Source organism: Bos taurus, chromosome 6, assembly GCF_002263795.3.
Source record: "Bos taurus isolate L1 Dominette 01449 registration number 42190680 breed Hereford chromosome 6, ARS-UCD2.0, whole genome shotgun sequence".
NCBI lineage: Eukaryota > Metazoa > Chordata > Mammalia > Artiodactyla > Bovidae > Bos > Bos taurus.
The window spans coordinates 105,113,055-105,138,313 of NC_037333.1; the positions used below are offsets into that span (position 1 = coordinate 105,113,055).

The window sequence follows — 25,259 nt, forward strand, 5'->3', positions numbered from 1 at the left end:
CCTCCAACCGCCACGGGCAACTGCCAGTGTGAAAGAAGTCCAGAGCTCCGGAGACCAGGACACATACTGCGCTGTGAGGTGCACTCTGAACTCTGGTTTCATTTATCCTTTTAACAACTGTTTAGTGAGCATCTATTATGTGCCAGGTGCTGCTCTGGGTGCTGGGGTTTCTGCAAAGAAAACAAGGAAATTTCCTGCCCTCAGGGAGCTTTCATTTGAGCGAGGAAACAGATACTAAACCAATTAACCTAGAACTAGGCAAATTCTGGTCATTGATAACATTCCAGCAAAAGAAGAAAATCAAATCAGGGTGAGTGACAGTGTGGAGGAGACGTCACTCTTGGAGCCACTGTATTGGGAAGATGCTTTAGAAGAGATGCCAGTGCAGCAGAGAACCTGCTGAAGGGAGGGAGGCAGGGCTGGGCAGACGTTTAGGGAAAGAGCCTTCCAGGTGGGGGAGCAGGTGCAAAGGCCCAGGGGTGACATGTACCAGGAATTATCCCACCTTTACTAGCTGAGTTAGATCCTGCCCACTGGGAACTCAGTCCCAAATCACGCTCTTAGAATCACTCCTGTGTTCCTGGGCTACGATCGTGTACTCCACATTCCCAGGACTCCGTGTTAGCCCACTTGTCAAGGTCCACTCATAAGATGCGCTGATGCGGGAGAGAAGGTAGGAAGAAGGAAGATACTCTTCTGCACCAGGTTGAACCTCTGGCACCATGAGTGGTGGTGGCTCCCACTCTGCCTCAGAGACAGAGGCTCTGGTGTCCCCATTGGCAATGACATCGGCCACATTTGTGCCAGCAGCCCTGCTCTGCAGCCACAGGTGTCTCCCTGTGGTATCAATAAGGAGTGAGGGCTCTGGGGTCCGAGCATGAGTGAGGACTCTGAGGGACCCATCCTGTTGCCCTGCTTAGCACCTGGGCAGCCACGCCCTACATCACGCCGCTCCGTCTGAAATGTTGTTCCTGTTACTCCTGGGTTCCAAGTGCAACAGCTCAGGGACCGTGATGTCATCTACCTGCATCTCTCTGAGTCTTAGTCGTCCCATCTGCATAATAAGGAGTAGAAGCCTTATAGGACCTCCCAGTGGTGCGGTGGTAAAGAATCTACCTGCCAACGCAGGAGACGCAGATTTGATCCCTGGGTCAGGAAGACACCCTGGAGGAGGGAATGGCAACGCAGTCCAGTATTCTTGCCTGGGAATTTCCACAGAGGAGGCTGTTGGGCTATATAGTCCATGGGATCACAAAGAGTCAGACACCACTGAGCACATGCACGGAAACACTGTAGGCTTTTTTTTTTTTTTTTTTGGTGAGGGTTAAGACAATGGATTCAGTAAACACATCTCTGTTAATTTCCTGTGGCTGCTGTAACAAGTTACCACAAGCCATGGCTTACAACAATGCCAAAGCATCATCTTACAGTTCTGAAGGTCAAAATCTGAAAGCGGCTTCCGTGTACCACAAGCGATGTGTCATCAGGGCTGAGTTCCTTCTGAGGCTCTAGGGGAACGTCCGTGCTTTGTCTCTTCCGGTTTCTATAGTCTGCCTGCTCTCCTTGTCTCATGGCCTCTTCCTCAATCTTCAAGGCCAGCAGCCTTGGGCCCAAACCTTCTCATGCAGCTGTCTGGTTTTCTCTCTTCTGTCTTCCTTTTCCCCTTAGAACAATCCTTGTGATTCCACTGAGTCCTGGTGGATAACCCCAGGTACTCTCTCCATCTCAGAGTCAGTCAAGGAGCCATCTTCACTCCACCTGCCTTCCTCATTCCCTTGTCATGTAGCCTAACCTGATCACAGGTTCTGGGAAGTAATACATGAACACCTTTCGGAGGCAGAGGACCATTCCTTTGCTTCCCACACTAGCACACATTTTATTCCGTGCCATCGAACAGTTCCTTGGGTGGGGAGCAGGACACTCCAGCAGTCACACTTGTGACCGCCCTGTAGTGTGAGCCCATGGGTGGTAGCAGACCCTGAGGGCCTGTTTTCCAGGAGCCCAGGGCCCAGTACGAGCTCCTGCCCCAACGTGCCAGAGCCTGACCACAGAGCCCGCAGCTGGACCAGCCTAGAGGAAGCATCTTGTCCATCCTGATTACACAGGGTGAGAAACCATAGCTCAGGGATGCAGCACAGCAGGCCCAGGGTGCCTGATACCAGCCAGGGTGTAACTCTGGATCCTGGGGTCTCTCTCAGTGCCTGCTGTCTATAACAGCTTAACGGGACTGATGCCCACGAGCTGATTAGCCAGGATGCTCAGAGGATGCACACGCTGTTCCGAGTCACAGCGCCGATCATCCCCAGTTGCATCTCACCTGCACACCCCCAGGCAAAGCTGATGCGTCCCTGGGGCCCAGGAATGAAAAGTCTCCATTCCACTGCTTCCGATGTGGAGCTCTGTGGCTCATAAAATATCAAAAAGGGCATCGTTGCTTTTCATGAAACACCCAGTGTAGGAAGAATGAGTTCTGGAATACTTAGGGGGCTGTTTTGGGAGGTGCTCTGTACCCGCCAAGCACATTCATGAATTCTGGCAGGTTCTTCATCTTTGAGTGTTGAGAGGGGGTCCTCTGCTGGACCACCGCCCGCCCATGTACCCGCCCCTGCCCAAGAAATGGGGCACTTCTAGACCCCTGAGCTGGAGGGGAAAGATGCCAGGTGAAAGAGGACTGGCAAGAGTCTCCCTCTAGGAGTCAGGAGCCCTGGCTTTTGAGCCCCTGCTCCAGGAGCAGTCAGGTGTGGGCGGATGGTGCGTCCCAACCCCTTGGGTTGGGCTGCTGGGCTGTGGGATGGAGAGGCTGAGCTGCCTTCTCGCCCGGAGGACTCACTATTGTTAGTCACCATTCTCCCTGGTAGCTCAGCTGGTAAAGAATCTGCCCGCAATGCGGGAGACCTGGGTTCCATCCCTGGATTGAGAAGATCCCCTGGAGAAGGGAAAGGCTACCCACTCCAGTATTCTGGCCTGGAGAATTCCATGGATAGTCCATGGGGTCGCAAAGAGTCGGACACGACTGAGCGACTTTCACTTCACTTCACTTCTCTTTACCATTGTTAATGACTTTCACAAGTGAATGGTCTTCCGCACCTTGTACCACATTTTCAGGGCCTTGATATGTTTTCATATCTTTTTAAATAAGTGAAATGGGCTGAATACGGAGGAGGGGATAGCGGAGGGGATAGCGGAGGAAGCACAGCCCTGAAGGAGACGCAGGCGGTCCCTGTCCTGTGTGTGTGTGGGGGGGGGGGGGGGGGCAGGAGGGAGACTCATTTAACAGCAGGTGACCCTACAGTGTCATCAGTCCCAGGGTGAGATGACTGTGGGTGTAAGGGACAGGGTGGGGCTGCGATGGTCAGTGTTGTGTGTCACCTTGGCTGAGCCACAGAAAGCAGGTGTTTGGTCAAACACCTGTCTAGATGTCATGGTGTAACATTCACATCAGTTAGACCTGGAGGAAGCAGATGATTCTCTGGAATCCGGGTGTGTGTGTCCATGTGTGCCAAACTGCTTCAGTCATGTCTAATTCTTTGCAACCTTGTGGACTGTAGCCCACCAGGCTCCTCTGTCCTAGGGATTCTCAAGGCAAGAATAGGGGAGTGGGTTGCCACGCCCTCCTCCAGGTATCTTCCCGACCCTGGGATTGAATGCTCGTCTCTTTTATCTTCTGCACTGGCAGGCGGGTTCTTTACCACTAGTGCCACCTGGGAAGCTGGGTGGCCCCACCCGATCAGTTGAAGGCCTTAAGAGCCAATGACTGAGGCCCCGATGAGGAAGGAGCTTTGCCTGCAGCAGCTTCCAGAGTCGAGCTGCAACATCAGTTCTTCCCTGTCTCCAGCCCACTCAGCAGATGGATTTGCCGGGCCCCACAAACACGTGCACTGACTGCTTAAACTGAATTTCTCTCTCTGCCTCTACACACACACATACATACTCACACGCACACGCACATACGCATACACCATATTGCTTCTGTTCCTCTGGAGAGCCCTGACCAGCCTGGGGCCCCCAGGAAGACGTCACTCCGTCTCCCTCCTCCACTGAGGGTGCCCTTCTAGAGCCACTTGGCCTCCCTCATTGTAGTGGCAGGAGGACGTACCCACAGAGCCCCAGTTACAGGGCTGGACCTGACCAAGGGCGACAGACGCTGTGCTCTGCAAGCCCTCACCCCGGATGTCACACCAGGCTTTGTGGTCTGCAAGCCCTCACCCCGGATGTCGCACCAGGCTTTGTGCTCTGCAAGCCCTCACCCCGGATGTCACTCCAGGCTTTGTGCTCTGCAAGCCCTCACCCCGGATGTCACTCCAGGCTTTGGACGCTGCTCACAGCAGCGGGAACATGGCTGGGGAACTGAGGCAGCCTTGTTCCTGGCACATGGGGCCCCTCTGGGGCTGACGTTTGCTGGAGGAGGTGTCAGAGCCTTGCTGAGTCTTCTCTGTTCTGCACAGCACCCAAGACTCTTCTGCCCAAGCCCCGAACCTGGTTTCTCCGCTGCAGGCTGGGCTGGTCCCACGTCTGTAGTCTCTCTACCTCCCCATTCCCTGCACAGGCACTCAAGCCAATCAAGGCCCGCTCGCTGGTCCACCTGGTGTCAGCTTCATAGAGGACCCTGACTGACGGGCAGTGGTCCAGACACTGAATTCCAAGCCCCTGTGGAGATGCACAGAGCCTCCCAGCATGAGTAGGAATAAGCTGGGCAAGAAGAAAGGATAAGTATCTTCAACAAGACGGGCTTCTCCCAGGCCTCTCAACAGCTCTTAGAGACAGAAGTTCCTCCCAGGGCCCAGGACCTCTCTGTGTGACCTCAAAGTCTCAGTCTGGATGCTTGTGGCCTCTATGGGCAGTTCTTTCTTTCCCTTCCTGGACAAGAACCTACTTGATAAACAGTGAGTGTTTGTTGATTGATTTTAGCCACATGATCACGGTGACTGCAGCTGATGTTGCTACAGACTTTTTGCAGGCTGCAAAGTGTTCTCCAATCCATGATCTTATTTCATCATCCTTCCGGTTCCTGGAGATAGGCATTTGTGCTATTCCCATTTCACAGATGAGAAAACTGAGCCTCACCCAAAATGATGGGCAACTGCGTGAGCTCATAGGGCTACCATGTGAGGAAGCAGAGCCTGGAACCTGTCCCCACCTGAGTCTACACACCATGGCTTCCACAGAGCCCAGGAGTCTCAAAGAGCCGCAGTGATATTACTGGTATAAAGAAGGAAAGAAAAGCATGTTTTAACTTAGCGGCTGACACCAGAATGTCTCTCAAGGAAAGAACTGTCTTGGCTGAGAAAAATATTTTGATAAGTGCCTGGAGGAAAAGGGGTTTGCTGAACGTTTGCATGGCAGGTGCTTTCAGCTCCAGAAAGAAGAAAGGCTGCTCCACATGCTAGAGGGAGAGGAAATTGGAGCTTGGGGGTCCTCTGAGCAGGCAGAGGGGATGAGCGGAGGTGAGAGGGGAGAGCAGAGGCTGGTGGGAGGCAGGAAGTCAGGCACCTTAGGCATCGAGCCCCTCCGGAAACCCTCCAGTGATCAGGGGCGTGACTGCTGCAACGCTGATTGGGGAAGACCAAGTGGGTGCTGAAGTTCAAGTTGGGGCTGTTACGCTCAGAGGGTAACAAGGGTTACAAGCGTAACAAGACAGCAAGCAAGCGTCCTGGTGCCCAAGATGGCTCAACTTCCAGAGCACTCTGGACTTCAGAGACATTTGAAGGGGGCTTTGAAAGTCCCCATGCAGTACAATGGGGGCACAGGCAATTCCTCCCAATGCTGAGGGGCATGGGGACCCCCAGGAGACCCAGGGGCTACCCACAGATGGCACCAACCACAGGCGTGATGTTGAAAACATCCTCTGCTTGCTGGAACCTTCCATGAACCTCCAAAAGTAAAGTGAGTATAAAATAGCAACGGTTGGTGAGGCTGTGGAGAAAAGGGAACCCTTATAAACTGTTGATGGGAATGTAAATCGGTGTAATCACTGAGGAAAAGAATGTGGAGGTTTCTCAAAAAACTAAAAGTAGAACTACCAAGTGGCCCAACAATCCCACCCCTGGGTATATATCCAAAAAAAAAAAATGAAAACATGAATTTGTAAAGGTACATGCACTCCAGTGCTCCCAGCAGACTTATTTACAATAGCCAAAGTGTGGAAACGACCCATATGTCCATCAACAGATGAATGGATGAAGATGTGGTACATATGCACACTGGAATACTACTCAGCCATAAAAAAGAAGGAAATGTTGCCATTTGCAGGAACATGGATGGACTTGGAGGACTTTATGCTTAGTGAGATAAGGCAGAGAGAGAAAGACAAATACTGTCTGACTCCGTGTGTGCATGTGTGCACGCTCAGTCACTTAGTCACATCTGACTCTTTGAGACCCCATAGACTGTAACCTGCCAGGCTCCTCTGTCCATGGGATTTTCCAGGCAAGAATATTGGATTGGGTGGCCATTTCCTCCTCCAGGGGATCTTCCCGACCCATGGATCGAACCTGCATCTCAGTCAGGGGTACACAGAGCTCTCCTCCCCTGATGGGCCCTCCCAGAGGTGGTGGGATGGAGGTACAAGCTATTAGGTGTATGGCTCTAGGGATGTACTGTGCAACACAGGGAACAGAGCCACTATTTTGTAGTAACTTCTAATGGAGTGTAACTTTTTAAAAACGCACAAAAATGTAAAAACTAATCTGTGCAAAAAAACAGAAAAACAAAGGTAAAGTGGTGTTGTGTCTGACTCCAGTCTCTCGCTGTTTGGAATGAAAATGTGCCTTGTGCTCTGGGAAACCGGGCTTTTACGAGGTGTTTTCTGAGCTGTTCTGCTGCCCACTGTGGACCCTTGGGTGTTCTGAAGGGAGGTGCCAGGCTCCCTGGGCTGCGAGTCCTTTGCTCTGTAGCCCATCCCGCCAGCAGGCTCTCCAGCCAGGGGACAGGGAGCCCTGGAGGACCAATCTTCCAGGGGCGAGGTGGGGAGAGGTTCGAGGTCACTCATCATGGCCACATCATGAAGATGAAGCAGAGTGACAACAGGGGAGGGTCTTCCAAGAGCAGGTGACTGTGCTGCACGGGGCAGAGGTAAGACGTCTCCTTCCCCTGCCACATCCCTCTGCCAGGTCTGGGAGGTGGCACCATCCTTCAGTTGACAAGTGTGAGCCCAGGGCACTCACCTGCCCCTCCGGAGACCTCTCCAGTGTCTCCAGATGGACATAGCGTGGCCAGGACCTGCCAGGCAAGAGCAGGGTCTGGGAGGGGCTGACTACCCAGGGTTTCCTTGGGCACCTTGGTAACTTGGATGGCCATTTCTGGACTTGGCATGGGTTTTGGTGGATGCATTTGTGGGGCTGGAGGCTGCAGGAGGACCAGCTCACATCATGCATCCTCCCTTATCAAGAGCACAGAGCACAGAGCACAGCTCTCTCACAAATCTCTACCCAGGTCTGCCTTCTCCCCTTCCTGCCTTTGTTGTTGTTTAGTTACTGAGTCGTGTCTGACTCTTTGTGACCCCATGAACTGCAGCATACCAGGCTTCCCTGTCCTTCACTATCTTCCAGAGCTTGCTCAAACTCATGTCCATCGAGTCAGTGATGCCATCTAACCATCTCATCCTCTGTCACCCTCTTCTCCTCCTGCCCTCAATCTTTCCCAGCATCAGGGTCTTTTCCAATGAGTTGACTCTTCACATCAGGTGGCCAAAGTATTGGAGCTTTAGCTTCAGCATCAGTCCTTTCAATGACTATTTAGGACTGATTTGCTTTGGAATTGACTGGCTTGAACTCCTTGCAGTTCAAGGGACTCTCAAGAGTCTCCACCAGCACCACAATTTGAAAGCATCAATTCTTCAGTGCTCAGCATTCTTTATGGCTTCCTGCCCTACTTATCTCTATTATGTCCACACTTTTGTGATCACATGGGCTTATTTTATGTTCTAGTTTTCCCCACAAAGCATTATGTACTAAGCATGCTTTCATAATGCTACAATCATAATTGTTTGTTACGTAAGTGAATCAAGTTGGCTGGAGGACAGGACTTTTAGTTTTCAATTCAGATGAGCAATGACTGATTTAACTATTCTCTGATGCAATAGACGTATGTATGGAGTTCAACTCTGGGTCAAATATAGAAAATCGCAATATGGCAGTGGACATTTCTCGAGGCTTTAAACCTAGCAACTAATGGATCAATCGTTTGCTAATACATTTGCCTCTGTGTATATGTCGTGTTCATAAATTCATGTAAACATCCACTCAAGGCATCACCTTGCCCTAGTGTGAATTCAGGGCCGGAGTGGGACTGCAGGCCAGGCTCTCAACGTCTGAGTGCTGATTTCCTCCCCAAAGTCTCTGAGTTTCTGGAGACTTGTGACGTTGGAGACAATGAGAACAAAGCACCTTGCGTGGAAAGGACACTTGATAAATTATAGCAAAAATGGTGCATGGGAAACAAACAGCTTTAAAAGCATCATGCTCCCGAAGACCTTTCACTCAGTTATTTGTTATAAATAAAAATAAAAGAAGCCATCAGAATGTCCAACCATTCTGAGAATTCAAGTAAAAAAAGGTTTGTCTTCAGAATGAAGGTAAAGTCCTAGTTCAACTGGAACTGATTTTCTTTACTTAATGTGATGTCTGAGTTTCTTGTGCTGCTCTAATAAATCACCACTTTCCCTGTGGCTCAGTGGTAAAGAATCCACCTGCCAATGCAGGAGATGTGAGTTCAATCCCTGGGTCAGGAAGATCCCCTGGAGAATGGAATGGCAACCCACTCCAGTATTCTTGCCTGGGAAATCCCATGGACAGAGGAGCCTGGAGGACTACAGTCCATGGGGTCGAGTGACTGAGCACACGCTCACAGGCTTACAACAGTACAAACAGTTCTGAGGTCAGAGGCCCAAAAAGGGACTCACTGGGCTAAAATCAAGGTGTCATCAGAGCTCTGCTCCTCCTTGAAGCTCTAGAGGGTGGTCTATTCCCTGGCCTTTTCCAGCTTTAGAGGCGGCCTGCATTTCCTTGGCTCCTGGCCCCTTCCTCCACCTTCAAAGCCGGCAGCACTGTATCTTCAACCACAGCTCCTTCTCCGACCCTGACCCTCTTCTTCCCTCTTTCACTTATAAGGAGCCTTGTGATTCCATTGGATTCATCCAAATGATCCAAAATAATTGTCCCTAGAGGGGTCTGATGGGCTACAGTCCATGGGGTCACAAAGAGTCAGACACAACTGAGCGACTGAGCATGCACGCACAGGACCCTTAAACTGATCACATCTGCAAAGCCCCTCATGCCATGCAAGGTGACATTCACAGGTTCCGAAAATTAGGATGTGGATATACTTGGAGGCCATTTTTCTTTTGACCACACATGACATTAATAATAAGAAAAAAGTCATAAGGAAACATGCTTAAGGCACAAACACAGGGGTGGTACCACCAATAAACATGATGGAAATGTCACGGAAAAGGACAGGAACAGCTCAGGTATAAGTGACGATTGATTTGTTAGAGAGTTGGGGGTGATTCTCCCCCCAACATTAAACAAATTCTCCATTCCCAGAGCGAAAGATATCACATCACTTTAACCATAGAATCCCTTTCTTCAAAAGCAAGGTCATGCAGCAATCCACGTGGCAAAAGCAGACAATTTCCTTTTTAAGTGCGCAGGCCACAGCTTGCCAAGCCCTCTTCCCCCAAACACCACTGTATTTGATCTTGTCTGTCTCAACCAGAGGCTGGATGGTTGTGATGTTTCCCTTCTTAGAAATTAAGAAGCCAAGGCCTAGAGGAGGTTGGTGGACAGCAGAGTAGGGTGTTGATTGAACTGGACCTTCTGGCTGCCTCCAGTGGTTCTTCCCACTCCTGCCTAGTGCTCAGACACCTCCAGAAATGAGAACTCCCTGCCTGCGTAAACAGCCTGTTCCATACTTGCATCTCCTCTTAAGACAGCCTGGGAGCTGGAACCCTTTGCTGCAATGCTTGCACCTGGACAAATTTCGCCTAGAGCAACAAGGTACAAAGAAACTATGAGGGACTAAAAATAACTGAGAGCATGCGCAGTTGGGGCAAATTATGGACACGCATGCATGCCCCGTCGCTTCAGTCATGCCAGACTCTTTGTGACCCCATGGACAGTGGCCTCTATCCATGGGATTCTCCAGGCAAGAATACTGGAGTGGGTTTCTATGTCCTCCTCTAGGGCATCTTCCAGACCCAGGTATCAAATCCATGTCTCTCATGTCTCCGGCAGGCAGATTCTTTACTGCTGAGCCGCCAGGGAAGCCCAATTATAGACAGCAAAATACAAAAGGACCAAACACAACCCCAAATGCCACTTCTGAAGAGCTGGAGCAAAAACAGGAAGTCGGAAGCAAATGCAGGGTACCAAGCTTGGCCCCTGTGCTCAACACCACAAAAGGGGTGGGCAGAACACCTAAGCCACGCCCCTGGCCCCGCCCCTGGACGCACCCCTGCCCACAGACCAGGCCAGGTATATTTCCCGTGGTGCCAAACAAGGTGCTCAGAGATAAGAGTGCTTTGTTTATGCACGTAGGAGCCAGAGCAAGACTGTCAGAGTTCAAACCGCAGGGCTGGCATTTGCTAGCTCTGTGTCTTTATCTAAGCTCTCCCATGGAAATAATATGATCTACTTTCTATGGTAAGGAGGGATTAACAATCTAATACACCTGAAGTGCTGAGAATGAACTAGTTCTCAATGTGGATGAGCCGTTAATTAGGAGTGTGTGCATGGCCCATACCTAGGTGTCCCTGTTACCTCCTGGGGAGCGGGAAGGCTATCTTTTGTCCCCCTCTCCCTTTCTCCTGGCAGAGCACCCAGCACAATAAATAGCTATGATTGCTGAATGCCTGGAGTGAAATGAGCACTTTTATTAATATTAGTACAGATGCAGATTTCAATATTCTGTTTCAACCCAAGGCCAACATTTTTGTCCTTTTTATAAAGCGCACATGTAATATTTATCATTTTTTTTTTTTACCACTGGCCTTCTCTCTCACTCCCTGCTGTGCTATGAAATAAATCTTTTAAACCTTTTTCACTGTCGGGCATTCGCATGCACTGCCCATTCCAACTGTACTTAATTGGAGCATTTCCCAAGAGTTCCTCCCCAGTGGAGCCAGATGGGTGGATGGACGTCCTTGCATGCCAGGAGATCAAGCTGGAGGAATTGCTGCCTTCTAACAGCTGGGAAAGATTGAAGGCAAAAGGAGAAGGGGGTTCGGGGAATGAGAGGGTTAGATAGCATCACCGACTCAATGGATATGAATTTGAGCAAACTTCGGGAGATAGCGGAAAGCAGAGGAGCCTGGCGTGCTGCCGTCCATGGGGTAGCAGAGGATCGGACACGACTTAGCAACTGAACGATAACGACCTATAATCCAGTTGCTTTTCGGAGTCAGATCCCATTGGCTGTTTCTCAACTGCCTTCTTTTTACTCCAGAGCCTCCTCCATCTGACCATCAGCTTGCTTTCCTGAAGCCTGACTTTTGGATAGTTTGCCTCCCCATGGACCCCACTACCCATCCGTGTCCCTCTGTGTGTGTGAGAGAAGGGAGGACAGTCATCTTCAGGTTTCAATCCTTCTTTTATCACTAGCTGGCTGTGAGATGGGGGTGGAGCATTAACCAGGGTCCTCTGTGGGCTTCTAGGGGAGAGGGATCAAGTCCCATCCCCAACACCAAGCTCCACAAATTTTGTGTATGTGGGCACTCTACAGAAGAAAGATCTGTCCTCTCCATCAGTTTTTAAAGGCCTCTAGAAACCAGAAACCATATAACCACAGCCTTGGAGAAGTCGCTTCACCCCTGTAGGCCTCTGTTTCTTCATCTAAAAAGCGAAGGTAATGATAACGTTCTCTGATCTCATGAAAATGTTGTAAATGAGAAAATAGATCCAAACCAAAAACTGCTGGACAAACATAGCAGAGTACAGTGAAGTCTCTCAGTCGTGTCCGACTCTGCAACCCCATGGACTGCAGCCCACCAGGCCCTCCATCCATGGGATTCTCCAGGCAAGAATACTGTAGTGGGTTGCCATTTCCTTCTCCAGGGGATCTTCCCAACCCAGGGATTGAACTAGGTCTCCCACATTGCAGGCAGACGATTTAACCTCTGAGCCACCAGGGAAGCCCATGGATGAACATAGGGGGTGATTAATATTTCATCATAACATCTGTCAACTCAAAAGACACTTAGGTTATTTGGACTTTAAATTTTAGATTTATTTTGCACAAATTATAGTAAACTAAGGATTACATATAATTCTTAATTATTTTTTCTTGGATGTGGACATTAGGGAAATTTAGATTAGAGGACATGGCACGGATAATAAGAAAATGGACAGAGAGCTCAGTAATGATGACAGCAGATAATACTGTGGACCAAATATAGATACAGACATAGATATAGATATCTACTTTAATCTCTACAAGAAGCCCATAGGGGAAGTTTATATCATTTCTTTTTACAGATGTCGATTCTGAGAATCGGAACAGTAAAAAGAACAGGTCGAGGTCAGACTGCAGAGCTGGGATGTGAAGGCAGGACTAGTTACTCCCAGCCCTTGTGCTGAACCATGGCGCTCTTGACCATGTCTTGTTTAATAAAACTAAAAGAAAGGGGATCCTGTTGTTCACTTTACATTGTCTGTCTCCAGGCAAAATCATTTTGCCTTTTCTGGGCTCTGTAGAAATGCCTCTGATTCTTCAAGCTGTGCTTTGAATCTGGTTCAGCACCTCACCATTCAAAGGGTTAAGAAAAGCTACAGAAGACAACTGGCAAGCCCTATGTGGGCCTCATGCTTCCCTCCTGTAAAATGGGTATATTTCTGCTCCCTCGAAAGGCTGGAAGGAATGTTCCATTGGGTCTTGGTGCAGAGGCCCCATGCTGGGGTGACACGAGGGCTTATTCTGTGCTTGATGGGAAAGCTGATCAGTGAGGAAGAGAATAACAGAGGGAGGGCTGGGATAGACTAAACCACCGAGAAACCTGTGTTTGCAGCATCTCTGGGGTTGGGTCCCCCCGAGAGGTGGCCATGGAGAGACACTGCACAGAGGTGAGCAGACCTGGGTCTTATCCTGCTCTGTCTTGGCTTTTTCAGGGTCTCTCTATTGATAACTGAAAAACTGTCACCAGCCATCTGGTTCTACAAGGATTAAGTCAGTAGCCACTGCAGTCACTGACCTTCAATACACCCTGAAAGGAGTTCAGGGCAGAAACCAAGAATAAGGTGATCTGTTCAAAACTGGCAGAACAGGCCTTCAGATAGTTAGATATTTTCAGAAGATTTTATGAGCCCAAAGTCTCACATATTCTCACATCTAGAAAGGCACTAAAATCATTAATGGTGACATCTGCTCCTTGTGACTTAGCAGCAAACCTTTGCTGACATGCATGCTTGACCGCATGCATCCCGCTTCACCAAAATCACATATATACTGACACTCCTCATATCTTTTTGGAGCAGTTTCTCAGAGCCAGCTAAGAGGTTGTCTCCCGGACTGCAGTCCTCATTTTGCCACAAATAAAACAACTCACAACTCTCATGGTGTGCTATTTTCTTCAGTCCACACTGTGATCTGTGTCCCCACTCAGGGCCACCCACAGCAGACAGATGGGAAGACGAAACGGGATGGGGTGTGCTAGAGCATGCATGCCCATATCCCTGACCCCTGTGAGGAGATGGGGGCCGCGTGGACCAGGCAAAGGGAGCCCTACCTTTCTCAGCTCCCTCCTGGTCGTGCTTCTCAAGTAGCAGGTAGTGCGGGCTCTTGGGCAGAAAGGGCAGGCTCACCAGCTGGACCAAGGCAGGGATGACAATCACTCCAAACAGATACGGCCAGGTGCTCTCCTGAAGGGAGAAAAGGGGGTTGGTGAATGATAAGGTCACTGTTTGGGGGGAGCTGGACCCCTGGGCCAGGCAGCTTCTGCTTTCTGCACAGGGTCCCCCTTACCAAGGATAAACCCCAGGAACAAAGACTAGGGAGGGACTGGACACTGGATTTGTTACAGAATTGTTGACTGAGACCGCCCACCTTGGCCATACTGCTTTATGAGTTGTTTCACAACAGGAGGTCCCAAAACTAAATGGGAAAATTCAGGAGGGGCCAAAAGAAGGGAAGAAATGCCAGTCCATGATAAGTCCTGCAACCTCCCAGAAGTCCTCCCTCTGGAATCATCTTGGCTGAGAGATACTTGCACCACCAGGAAGGACCCTGAGTCACATCAGATGTGGGCATGAGCAAGGTGGCTGGACAGAGACAACCCAGAAAGCTGACCTCACCCCCTCAAAGCATGAGACTGTGGTTTAGTTAGGGGGACCAATGACCGAAACCACCGTCCCTGGCCAGGCCTGATAGCAACCATTGCATGAGTTATCTTACACAAAGAGATTGTGGCAAGGTACACAGAGCTAACGAACTACCACCGACCAGAATAATACAGGAAAGGTCAAAAGAAGAGGAGACACCAGTCCATATATCCTGTCAACTTCCCAGAATCCTCCTTGCTGGAATCCATCTTGGCTGAGTGATGCCTGCACCTCCAGAAAGGACCCTGAGTCACAGTGATTGGCCAGACACAACCTGGAAATTAATCCCACCACCATAAAACCCAAGACCATGAGCGACGTGGCAGAGCAGTTCTCCTGGGTTCCCTTAACACTGCTGCTCTCCGCCCGGGTGTCCCTTCCCAATAAAGTCTTTTGCTTTCACAGCATGTGTGTCTCCTCAGAGAATTCACTTCTGTGTTAGACAAGAGCCCACTGTGGGGCCCTGGAAAGGCTCCCCCTTCCTGCAATAGGGTGACCCTGAGAAGGAGGAGTTTGGGGAAGCCAAGAACTGACTGACTGAGAGGCCCCGGGGACAGCAAAGCCAGCCTGAGGGGCTCTGGTCTTTCCAGGTCGTTGGCTGAGATCATTCTCATGGCCCCTCGAACCCCCTTCTCTTCACCTGGGGAATGGGGACAGCCGCGGCCACCTCTCAGGCAGTCGTGAGAGTGGGCTCAGATAAAGCTTTGCCTGTGGGCTCTGTGCTTTGCCAGCACCCAGTGGGTGTGCAGAAGAAGCGACTGCTCTGCTGGTGTTACCAGCCAGACACCTCTGAGGCCTGTGACCTCTTACTCATCTTGCCCTCATCACTGAAGGTCAGCTGGAGCTTTCCCGAGTCCCCACAGAAGAGAGGGTGGTGGGGCCTCCAGACACAGGCCACCCCTGAACCTACAGCATATACCATTCAAGAGGCAATTTGAGCCCCTTTGAGGGCTTCCCAGGTGGCGCTAGTGGTAAAGAACCTGCCTGTCAATGCAGGAGACGAAAGTTCAATCCCTGGGTCGGGAAGATCCCCTGGAGGAGGGCATGGCAAGCCACTCCCATGGACAGAGGAGCCTGATGGGCTACAGTCCACGGGGGTCACACAGAGTCGGACAGGACTGAAGCGACTTAGCACACAGGAGCAGCCATTCACCTATTATACAGCTTAAAGGCAGCACAGAGCCTTTATTATTATGCTGATTAAGGCAGCATTCTCCCTGACTGTTTTTTTTTAAACCCAGGTTTACAAATGAACTCTAATTGCATCTCTGAAAGAAGAGGTCAGAAGGAGGAGTTTTGAGGGGGACAAAGAGAGGAAAACAAAGTTCTCAACGTGGAATTTTTGAGCGTTTTCTTTCCTAAGAAAGTACAAGGAGACAGTCAAGGAGAAAAGGAGATGTGTCCAGACCTGGAAAGGCTTCGCACCTGGCGAAGCTTCAGCTGGCCTCAGGTCAGTCCTGCCAGGAGGAGTCCATCCTGAGGTGGAGACTGCAGTGCCCTTGTAATGGAGAAGAGCCTGTTCTGACTCCATGTTGGATCTGCTTTTTTGACTTTAACCCCTGCTTTTCGCTGCTTTTGTTATTACAAGCGTGCTAGGTGGCTTCAATTGTGTCCAACCCTTTGCAACCCCTTGGACTATAACCTGCCAGAGTCCTCTGTCTATGGGATTCTCCAGGCAAGAATACTGGAGTGGGGTGCTATTTCCTCCTCCAGGGGATCTTCCCAACCCAGGGATTGAACCTGCGTCTCTTGCATTGGCAGATGGGTTCTTTACCGCTAGTGCCTCCTGGGAAGTGCTGTGTTGCTGTTCTATATGCTACATGACAGGCCAATAAATTGGAGACAAAGTGTTGAGGCAAGGAATACAACTTCATTCAGAAGGCCAGCTGACATAGAAGATGGCAGACTAGTGTCTCCAAAAAGCCATCTTCTGGGGATCTGGATGCCAGCTTCTTTTACAGAGCAGCGTGGGAGTAGGAGGTGAGGAAATAAAGAAAAAAGGCCATTTGTCTTGCAAAATAGAAGGGAAAATGTGAATTTCTTCTTTTCTCTGGCCATTCACAGGTGGGCCAGGTCAGACTGTCTCCCTGTGAGCTGAAAAATCCACTTTGTTGTTGTTGTTCAGTCGACCAGTTGTTCAGTCGATCAGCTGCATCCCACTCTGCGACCCCACGGACCACCGCATGCCAGGTTCCCTGGTCCTTCACTGTCTCCTGGCATTTGCTCAAATTCATGTCCATTGAATCAGTGATGCTCTCTAACCATGTCTTCCTCATTCTGGACACAGTAACAACTTATATTCACAAACTCCTCCGACTTCACCAGCCAGCACCCACTTCCATCATCTGTGAGGGACCTGTCAGGCCGATGCCAGCTTTCAGTATTGGGGAGAGCTCTGTGAATGAGGCTGGGAGAGGAGCAGGAAGGTGGACGAGTGGTCACCAGTGAAACTGAGCAGGACCCCGGGGGCCTTCCTGGTGACCAGTCCCTCCATGTCCCCTGCTTCTTATCTGTAGCAAAAGCTTTGGTCTCCTGGGCCTCCCTGAGTTTCAAAGAGCAGGATCAAGGAGTTAATCATTAGAGAAACGGGGCAATGCAGAAACAAAGAAAAGCCAGTCAAGCAAGAAAAAGTAATAGTCACTTAAACAGTTATCTAGCCACAGAGTGGCAGGGACCTTGCTTGCTCCCTGGGGGAAAGAGATGGCAACCCAATGCATGTCCTTGAGTTGTTTCTACAGAAACAAAGACCCCACCACATGGAAACTGCCGCCCACCAGCATGTAGACCCCCAGGCTGGTTGGAGTCAGCAAACTGACATCTAGATTCCTGAACCATCATCTTGTTGCCTCACCACCAACCAGTCAGGTGATAAAGATAACATTCCTTCTTGATCTTGGAAGGGGCCACGATGACGCTTAGATTTGGATTGCGTAACCTGTCAATTTACACACAGGAGTGTGATTCCAGAAATGCTGCATTGTAGATTCAAGGAAACGGAGGGTGTCCATCTCAGTTCAAAGGCTCCTGGTTGTCCTCAAAGCCAGGTTAAAGGGCCATGGAACAGCAGCAAAGCCATCCATGACCCATCCTCCAGCCAAGCTCCCACATCTCCAGCATCCCCTGGCCCTGCACTTCCTCTGCAGTCATCATTCCCAATGATCCTGAGTGGATCATGCCTCTGCACATCTGTACTTGCTGTTCCTCCTCCAGGAGTACTTTCCAGCTCCCCTCTTTCTTCCACCCAATGGCAGCTCCAAGGATGCCACCCCTGGGAGGTGCCTCTCTAATTTGATGCTGTGGGAAAAGCCTATGGTCCTTGCCCCTCATGTTCTCCACCTGCCTTTTGTCTGGGGAAATATTTTAGCCAAACGGTAAGTTTAATCAGAGAAGTGAGAAAATGCAGAAACAGGAAAACCATCCAACAGACTAAATAATTATAGTTTAGTTATTTAGCAAGGTCAAGGACATTTAGTCCCTTTTCAAGGACTATAGATAATATTCTGAGCCATATCCTGTGAGCTGTCTTATAGTTATTAAAACCACCATCAGGTGGAAGAAGTTAATTACATGATGACCAGACTGTAGCCATGACATAAGCCACCACAATTTTGAGAACTGGCCTCTAAGAAATGAGAACAAACCAACGCTGGAACTGAAGATCAACTGTACTTAATCAAGGTAATGCAGGTCAGACCATCACTGACCAAGTTCAAGATGACTGTCAGAGCTGAGTGCGCTCTTTCTACATGGAGCCCCCTCCCTCCACCTGTAAAACCTCTTGCCCAACTCTGATTGTTGGTCGCGGTGGGGTGGGGTGCAGTGGGGTGGGGTGTGGAGTCAACCTCTGGACAGAAGTCTGCCCTCTCACCCAGCTGCCAGCATCCAAAATAAAGCAAACTTTCCTTTCCACCAAGCTTGCCTCTTTATAGCCTTCTGAGCAGCAAGCAGCTGGACACACCTTGGGCTGTGTCTGCCTAGGGCTTCCAGTATGACCTGCGTAGGGCTTCCCAGGAGGCACTAGAGATAAAGAATCCGCCTGCCAATGCAGGAGACATAAGAGATGTGGGTTCGATCCCTGTGTTGGGAAGATCCTCTGGAGGAGGGAATGGCAACCAACTCCAGTATTCTTGCCTGGAGAATCTCATGGACCACTAGGTGCTACAGAGAGTCAATCTCAGATGAGTTTTTTTTTTTTTTAATTATTTATTTTTAATTGGAGAATAATTGTTTTGCAATATTGTGTGGGCTTCATCGCTCAGTTGTGTCTGACATTTTGAGACCACATGGTCCTGTAGGCCTCCTAGGGTCCTCTGGTCATGGAATTCTCCAGGCAAGAATATTGGAGTGGGTTGCCATTTCTTTCTCCAGGGCATCTTTCTGACCCAGGGATCGAACCCGCGTCTCCTGTGTCTGCTGCATTGCTGGCAGATTCTTTACCCGCTGAGGGTTGGTTTCTGCCACACATCGACATGAACCAGCCATAGGTATACATATGCGCCCTCCCTCTTGAACCTTCTTTCCACCTCCCACCCCATCCCATCCCTCTAGGTTGATGAGTCTTTTTGATGCCAATTGGACCCTGATGTGTTCAGTAAAGCCTGAGGTCAAAGCCCTTCTTACACATGCTGATATCACTTGAGAGGAAAGAAAAATGGAAGTCTTGTCAGCAGAGATGATTTTTGCTTTCTCTCTGGTAAGGTGAGTGAGTCTTGCAAAAATGCGATTGTCTTCCTCTTTAGTCTACCGAGGCTTCCTTTTCAAAAATAGACTTCTAGTCTTATTTCCCGCTGGCTATAGATGACCTCAGGTATTTCCATAAATAAAACCCTCCTGGACCAGGATGAGACAGCTTGAACTTTTAAGTAGAGCTGGAATCACTGATCTTATCCCAAGTCAGGTTCTAATTTAAGGACAGTATATTGTGGTCCTCTGCCACCCCCCACCCCCCGCCATCCCCGCCCAGTCAAGTGGAGCAAATACTATTCCTACCGCCACCAGGACAGGGGTTGGAGGTGAGAAGGAGTGGAAGGAGATCTCTCTCACAAGGCTAGTTGAGGGGATAAAATGGGCTATTTTCCTTTGTAAGTCTTCCTATTTAAGATCTCATCCACTAGAATCAAGGCTAGCATTTAACCAGTTCTCCACGTGTCAAGCTCAGTGCTGGATACTTTACAAATGTATCTGCAACGAAATTTAAAAACATACAGTTCATGGTGTTATTGAAACACAACCTTGGTTTTCATCTCCTGTGCGTGCATGCTAGGTCGCTTCAGTCATGTCTGACTCTTTGCGACTCTACTGACTATAGCCTGCCAGGCCCCTCTGTCCATAGGATTCTCCAGGCAAGAATACTGGAGTGGGTTGCCCTGCCCTTCTCCAGGAGATCTTCCCGACCCAGGGATTGAACCCACGTCTCTTAAATCTCTTGCACTGGTAGGCAGATTCTTTACCACTAGCACCACCTGGGAAGCCCTTTCATCTCCTACATTTGTTCAAAATGCAATCAGTGAGAGTGCCCTTCCCTTCCCCATCTCAGTGGTTTTAAATGGTCTTAAGGCCACAGTTTCAAAATCATAATGAAATCAACCTGATTGAATGACATATTTTCTACTCCCCCAGTCCAAGCCTGCTTCGAGCTGGAGTCTGCAGTGAAAAGAGTTGGGGGTGGGGGATTGATGGTGGCTTCTCATTGTTCATCCTCCCCCTGCACTTCCCTGGCTTCTATTCAGTGTCTGACTTCTCTAAGATGAAACAGTGGTGAAGAACTGGGTCAGGTCTCTGGGGCTGGCAGATGTTTCTCATGGATATTCTTTCCTCGTGAGCATTTTCATGGGAATTCTGTAGAGTTCCATCCTTGGAACCAACCCCCCCCCCCCCCCACTACAGTTTCCCTGACCTGGGAGTTTGCATCTCATTCTGTTCTGGAGAGTCCTCCCCTCTGTAGCCCCGAGGAACCCAAGGTCAAGGCTCCTGTGTATTCTGAAAGTTGTGCCCAGCACCCCAAGGGGATGAGTTGAGGCTGAAGCCCAGCCCTCTCTGACCTCCAAGCTGAGGGCCCTCGGGGCTGGTCTATTAACTATGCTTTTTATTTCCTATGTTTTATGATGATCTGATATCTTAGAGCCTTACTGATCCTGGAGATACTCCCCCTCCTAGGCTAGTTAATTTCTAGCAAATAACTTCCCTGGGATCATCCCTTTAACATACAAACCAACCAATCCAGAGCCTACATGGACCACTTCCTCTATCTAACTCTCACACACCAAGTCAATACACCCCCTCTCCTAAATTACCCCAGGGCCAGGTAGTAGGCAACTTGAGATAGCCCCTGTAGTCCTGGGGACACCTGTAACTATTCAGACTATGCCATCCTGAGCCTGCCTAAGCTTCCCTACCCAGACTCACCCATTCCTTCCATGGAAGTCACAATAAAGGCTCTGGGCCATGCCCTGCCTGAAAGGTTGTTGTTGAATCACGCGAATACACCGGGATTCTTGGCCTCTGGAGGAGAAGAATTCAATCCGGGGCCAGAGACGAGGCTTGATCGCTCAGAGCTTTTGTGTAATAAAGTTTTATTAAAGTATAAAGGAGATAGAGAAAGCTTCTGACATAGGCATCAGAAGGGGGTGGAAAGAGTACCTGCTTGCTAGTGTTAACAATGAAGTTATATAATCCAAAGAATATCTGGAGGTTGTAAAGACCTCATCAGACCTACTCCCATAATTTACATTTTAAGATAACACTGTCCTTAGGCAAGATACATCCTTGTAAAGACCAGGTGTACTACCATAATTAACATTTTAAGATAACAGAAGGTTGAATCCAAAGACTGTCCTTAGGCAGGATACATTATTGTTATATAATCCTAAGGAATGTGGAGAAAGAAAAAAAGTTTGTCCTTTCTTCCTCCTTGAGAATTCTAGACCCCTCTCTCCTTGGGGACCCCTAGACTCCCTATCAATCTGCCTAGGAAATGACTCTCTCATGCCCTCCCTCCTTCTGCTCCTGACCAGCCCTGGAGCTTCCTCGTGTGGCCCTGCATGGGGTGGCGTGCCCCCTCCACTGGAGAACTATGAATCATAGACTCTTCTTTCACAGGAAGCATCTGTGTCTATTACCCTTTCATGACAGTGACATTAAAGTTGAATTCCAGGTACATTTTAGGGCATCTGGGTCACTCTCTCCCTAGGCATGGTACCACATCAGTTCTTGCTGCAGGGGACCACTTCTTTCTGGAATCCCTTGCCCCTTGCCTTCCAGGACACCCCTCTCCTAGTTCTCCTCCAGTTTCTTTGAGCCCCTCCCCAGGGCTTTGAGCCCAACACTCTTTTCTGTTCATCCCATGGCTTCCCTCAGGACAGTGGTTTTAGACATGGTTGCAGATTGGAATCACCTGTGGGATAATGAAAATGACTGATGTTCCTGGTCTCCCACAGGTGGAGATTTGGGGTTAATTGGCCTGCAGGTGTGGCTTGGGTACTGGGTTGTTCGAGCTGTCTGGGTGGCTCTGGAAGCAACCAATTGAGAGCCTAGCACCTCCCCTCCACCTGCTGTAGACAGTGGTGTGTGACCCAGAACTGAGGGGGTCATCCTCTACCTGCCATGACTGTTGTCGGCTATGGGGCTACAGTTGGGTCCCTGCCTTCCCCTTAGACAAGCCCTGCAAGGATGCTTCCTCCACAAGACTACTCATCCATCCTTAGGAGCAAACTGCACCCAATGGCCGGAGAAGGCAATGGCAACCCACTCCCGTACTCTTGCCTGGAAAATCCCATGGGCGGAGGAGCCTGGTAGGCTGCAGTCCATGGGGTCTTGAAGAGTCAGACACGACTGAGTGACTTCACTTTCACTTTCATGTATTGGAGAAGGAAATGGCAACCCACTCCAGTGTTCTTGCCTGGAGAATCCCAGGGATGGGGGAGTCTGGTGGGCTGCCGTCTATGGGGTCGCAGAGTTGGACACAACTGAAGCGACTTAGCAGCAGCAGCAGCAACCAACGGCTAGCTGGTGCAGGGGCACCAAGGCCTTCCTTCCCCTCCTCTTCCCTCTCGGATGGACCCTCCCAGGTCCAGAGCTCCCTGCAGGCTGAGACCTCTGTAGTGACTAAGGGCAGCTCACCCTCTCCTTGTACTGAGTCCTTCTTCCTTTATCACCTGGAGGTGTTGATCTGAGAACACTCCCCAGTCAACTTCCTGCTCAAAAATCCCCATCTCAGGGTCTCTTCCCTGGGGAACCCAACCTAAGACCCATGTATGGGGCCATGACCCCAGATCTCCACATCCAGCCCACACCTCTTACTGGGGGCTCCTCACACTCATTTCCAGTTGCCCAGTGGACAGCTCTGCTCTTAACCCTTGAGTTCCATAAGCTCCACCACCTCCCAGCCCACCCACGCCTGTCCCTGGACCACAACTGGGGCCATCACCATCCATGCAGAAGTCCAATTTGGAAACCTGATGCACCTCCATTCCTGCCTTTAACTCACAACTGTCCCACTGCCATCCGAACTGCTGCCTACCCTAAGACAGTTCTGTCGGCTGTTTCTGAAATCTCTGGGCATCTCCTCCCCTTCTTACTTGCTAGCATATGCCTTAGGGGAGGCTCTGACAGCGATTTTGCCTTGATTCTACCAACAGCATCTTAACTGTCCCCAAATCCCCCTGCTTCCCTTTGCATTCCCCTCACTGTCTCAGAGTGATCCTTCTAGAATGTGAATCTGATGTTCTAAGCTACTTCTCTGTCTGAAACTTTCAGCAGCTCCCTACTGCCCTCGGGATCAAGTTAAAATCTCTTAGCCTGGAATACAAAGCCCTCTGCCTGATGCAAACCCATCCAGGATTCCAGCCTTGCCACTGGTAAGACCCCAGCCCTCTGCTCCTCTGTTCTGATCCTGCCAACCCATGGGCGTCTCTGAGTCTAACAAGCAGAGTCCAGGATGCTGTGCCTGTGCACGTGCTGCTTCCTCTCCCAGGGATGCCTGCTCTTATCTGCAGAATAGCTGTGTATCCTCCCAGCTTCAGCATTTCCTCCTCTGGATGACACCTCTTCCCAGTGCAGAATTCCATGAAAGCATTTGCTACCTGTGTAATGCGTATTTCTTTATGGATGCATCACTCTGTCTAGACTGAGCGCCTCAGGGCCACCCCCTGCCGTGTTCTTTTATATTTCTTCCCAACACCCAGCACCTGGCAGGCGTTCAGTAAATGCCTCCAGTCTGGATGCATGTTGGGTAAGAAGAATGGTACAGGTAAGCGGTGCTGCAGCTGAAGATGGAGACCCATGAAATGACACACATCCCTGCTTCTTAAGTAAGATATTGGGTTGGCCAAGAAGTTTCTTCAGGTCTTTACATAACATCTTATGGAAAAAGCTTTTTGGCCAACCTAATATCTATCTATCTATCTATCTATGCCAAACTTTCCTATTCAAGGGCTAAAGTAGCATGGTATCCTATTCAAGGGCTAAAGTAGCATGAAGACCATTCTCCTATAAAGTACTGTTATAATTTCCAGTCTATAGAAGAGAAAACCGAAACCCAGCAAGGTCGAGTAGATCAAGCAAGCTCACATGAGAACCTAGGTGGGGGGGAGGCTGCAGAGTAGAATGGGAGCCTGACTCTTCTGATTTGTTCAGGGGGCTCTTTTGTGACATTATTGCTGATACCACGCATTTCTCTTTGAGAAGCAATAGCCATCACTTTCCCTCATGGTAGCTGCAAGCTGAATAGCGAATTGATATGCAGATGACATTAGGCTGAGCCAGTCCTGCTCTTCTATAGAAAGTTCTGTACAGAACTCATCGGAGTTCACTCGAGCTCAATTCCAGTGGTTCATGCTGGTACTGAAACGGGCTCCACCAAGCCGAGGTGCAGCAGGCATGGGGGCAGCCACTCAGGGAGGGATAAACAGTCACTTTCCAAAGGGATGTTTGGTGAAATGAAAGGGTGATGATACTTATCACAAGCTGGGTCTCACCAGGGAACCAGCATCAGTCGATGAATGTCCACAGAACCCTTGACCTTGATGTCCCCACAAGCACCTTCCAGAGAAGACCCCGCAGACCGCAGCTCACAGAGCCCTGGAGCAGCGACCACGGGCCCGGCTGTGTCTGCCCCGCCTTCCACCACCTTAGAATGGGTCAGCCTATCACCATCTCCCCAACAGACCCTGCAGAAGTCAACACCACCCGACACCCCCAGGGTGCAATCCAGATGCTAAGACGCTCAGGTCATTGCAGCAAGTGTGCTGTTCTAGAATGGCTGTTCCCGGTACATATTCATGGTCTGACTTCAACAAGAGAGACCTCAAGCGCATGACTGGATGATTACCCTTGTATTTCTCTGTCTTAGCAACAATAGTGAAATTACTCTCCCAGGGCATAACATTCACAACTCAGAAAGCTGTTCCAAGTATTAGATGTGAGTTAAGTGACCTGCTTGAGGTCATCTTTCAAGAAACACCATCTTCCTCTCCTTCCCTGAAACAGGTTTCTGCTTTTTAAAGGGTTCAAGTGTCTTCTGCCTTGCTTGGTTCTTGAGCAATCTGGAAAGTAAGGTCAGCAGCTATTATTCCCATTTTATAGACAAGGAAATTGAGGCTGGAGAGGTGATGGGCTAAAAGTCCTGCTGCAAAATTTTCCATGAAATCAACCTTGTCCCTTTCTCATTTCAGAGAGAAATCTGTGCATTTTTTTAAAGTTTGTTGACCTGCAGAGTCCCTCCCTGAGCCAACTACAGTGATAGACTGGCGCTAAGCACGTGCGAATTTGTTGAGTGCTTCACAGAGTGACCCAGTTTCACCCTCACAATACCCCTGCTATATTCCCATTTGACAGATGAGAAAACCGAGGCACCAAGAAGTTATGCATTCATATTCAGGCATCTTATAAATGGTAGAGTGGCACACCCACCCCTAGCAGTAAGGTACCAAGCTCTGTGTTCTTAAGCCCTGG

General features: G+C 49.7%; 1 protein-coding gene across 11 annotated transcripts in view; it reads right to left on the reverse strand.

Annotated features, from left to right (window-relative positions):
* The window catches only part of SLC2A9 (solute carrier family 2 member 9), a 280,693-nt gene that overhangs the window by 168,669 nt on the left and 86,765 nt on the right, over positions 1–25,259 (reverse strand). For all 11 annotated transcript variants that reach the window (XR_009494947.1, XM_059887811.1, XM_015471765.3 and 8 more), the window contains one exon: positions 13,718–13,850. Coding sequence is in view for 10 of the 11 variants with exons in the window: in XM_059887811.1 (XP_059743794.1) it covers positions 13,718–13,850 (133 nt within the window). In the remaining variant the exon portion in view is untranslated. The remainder of the gene's footprint in view (positions 1–13,717; positions 13,851–25,259) is intronic.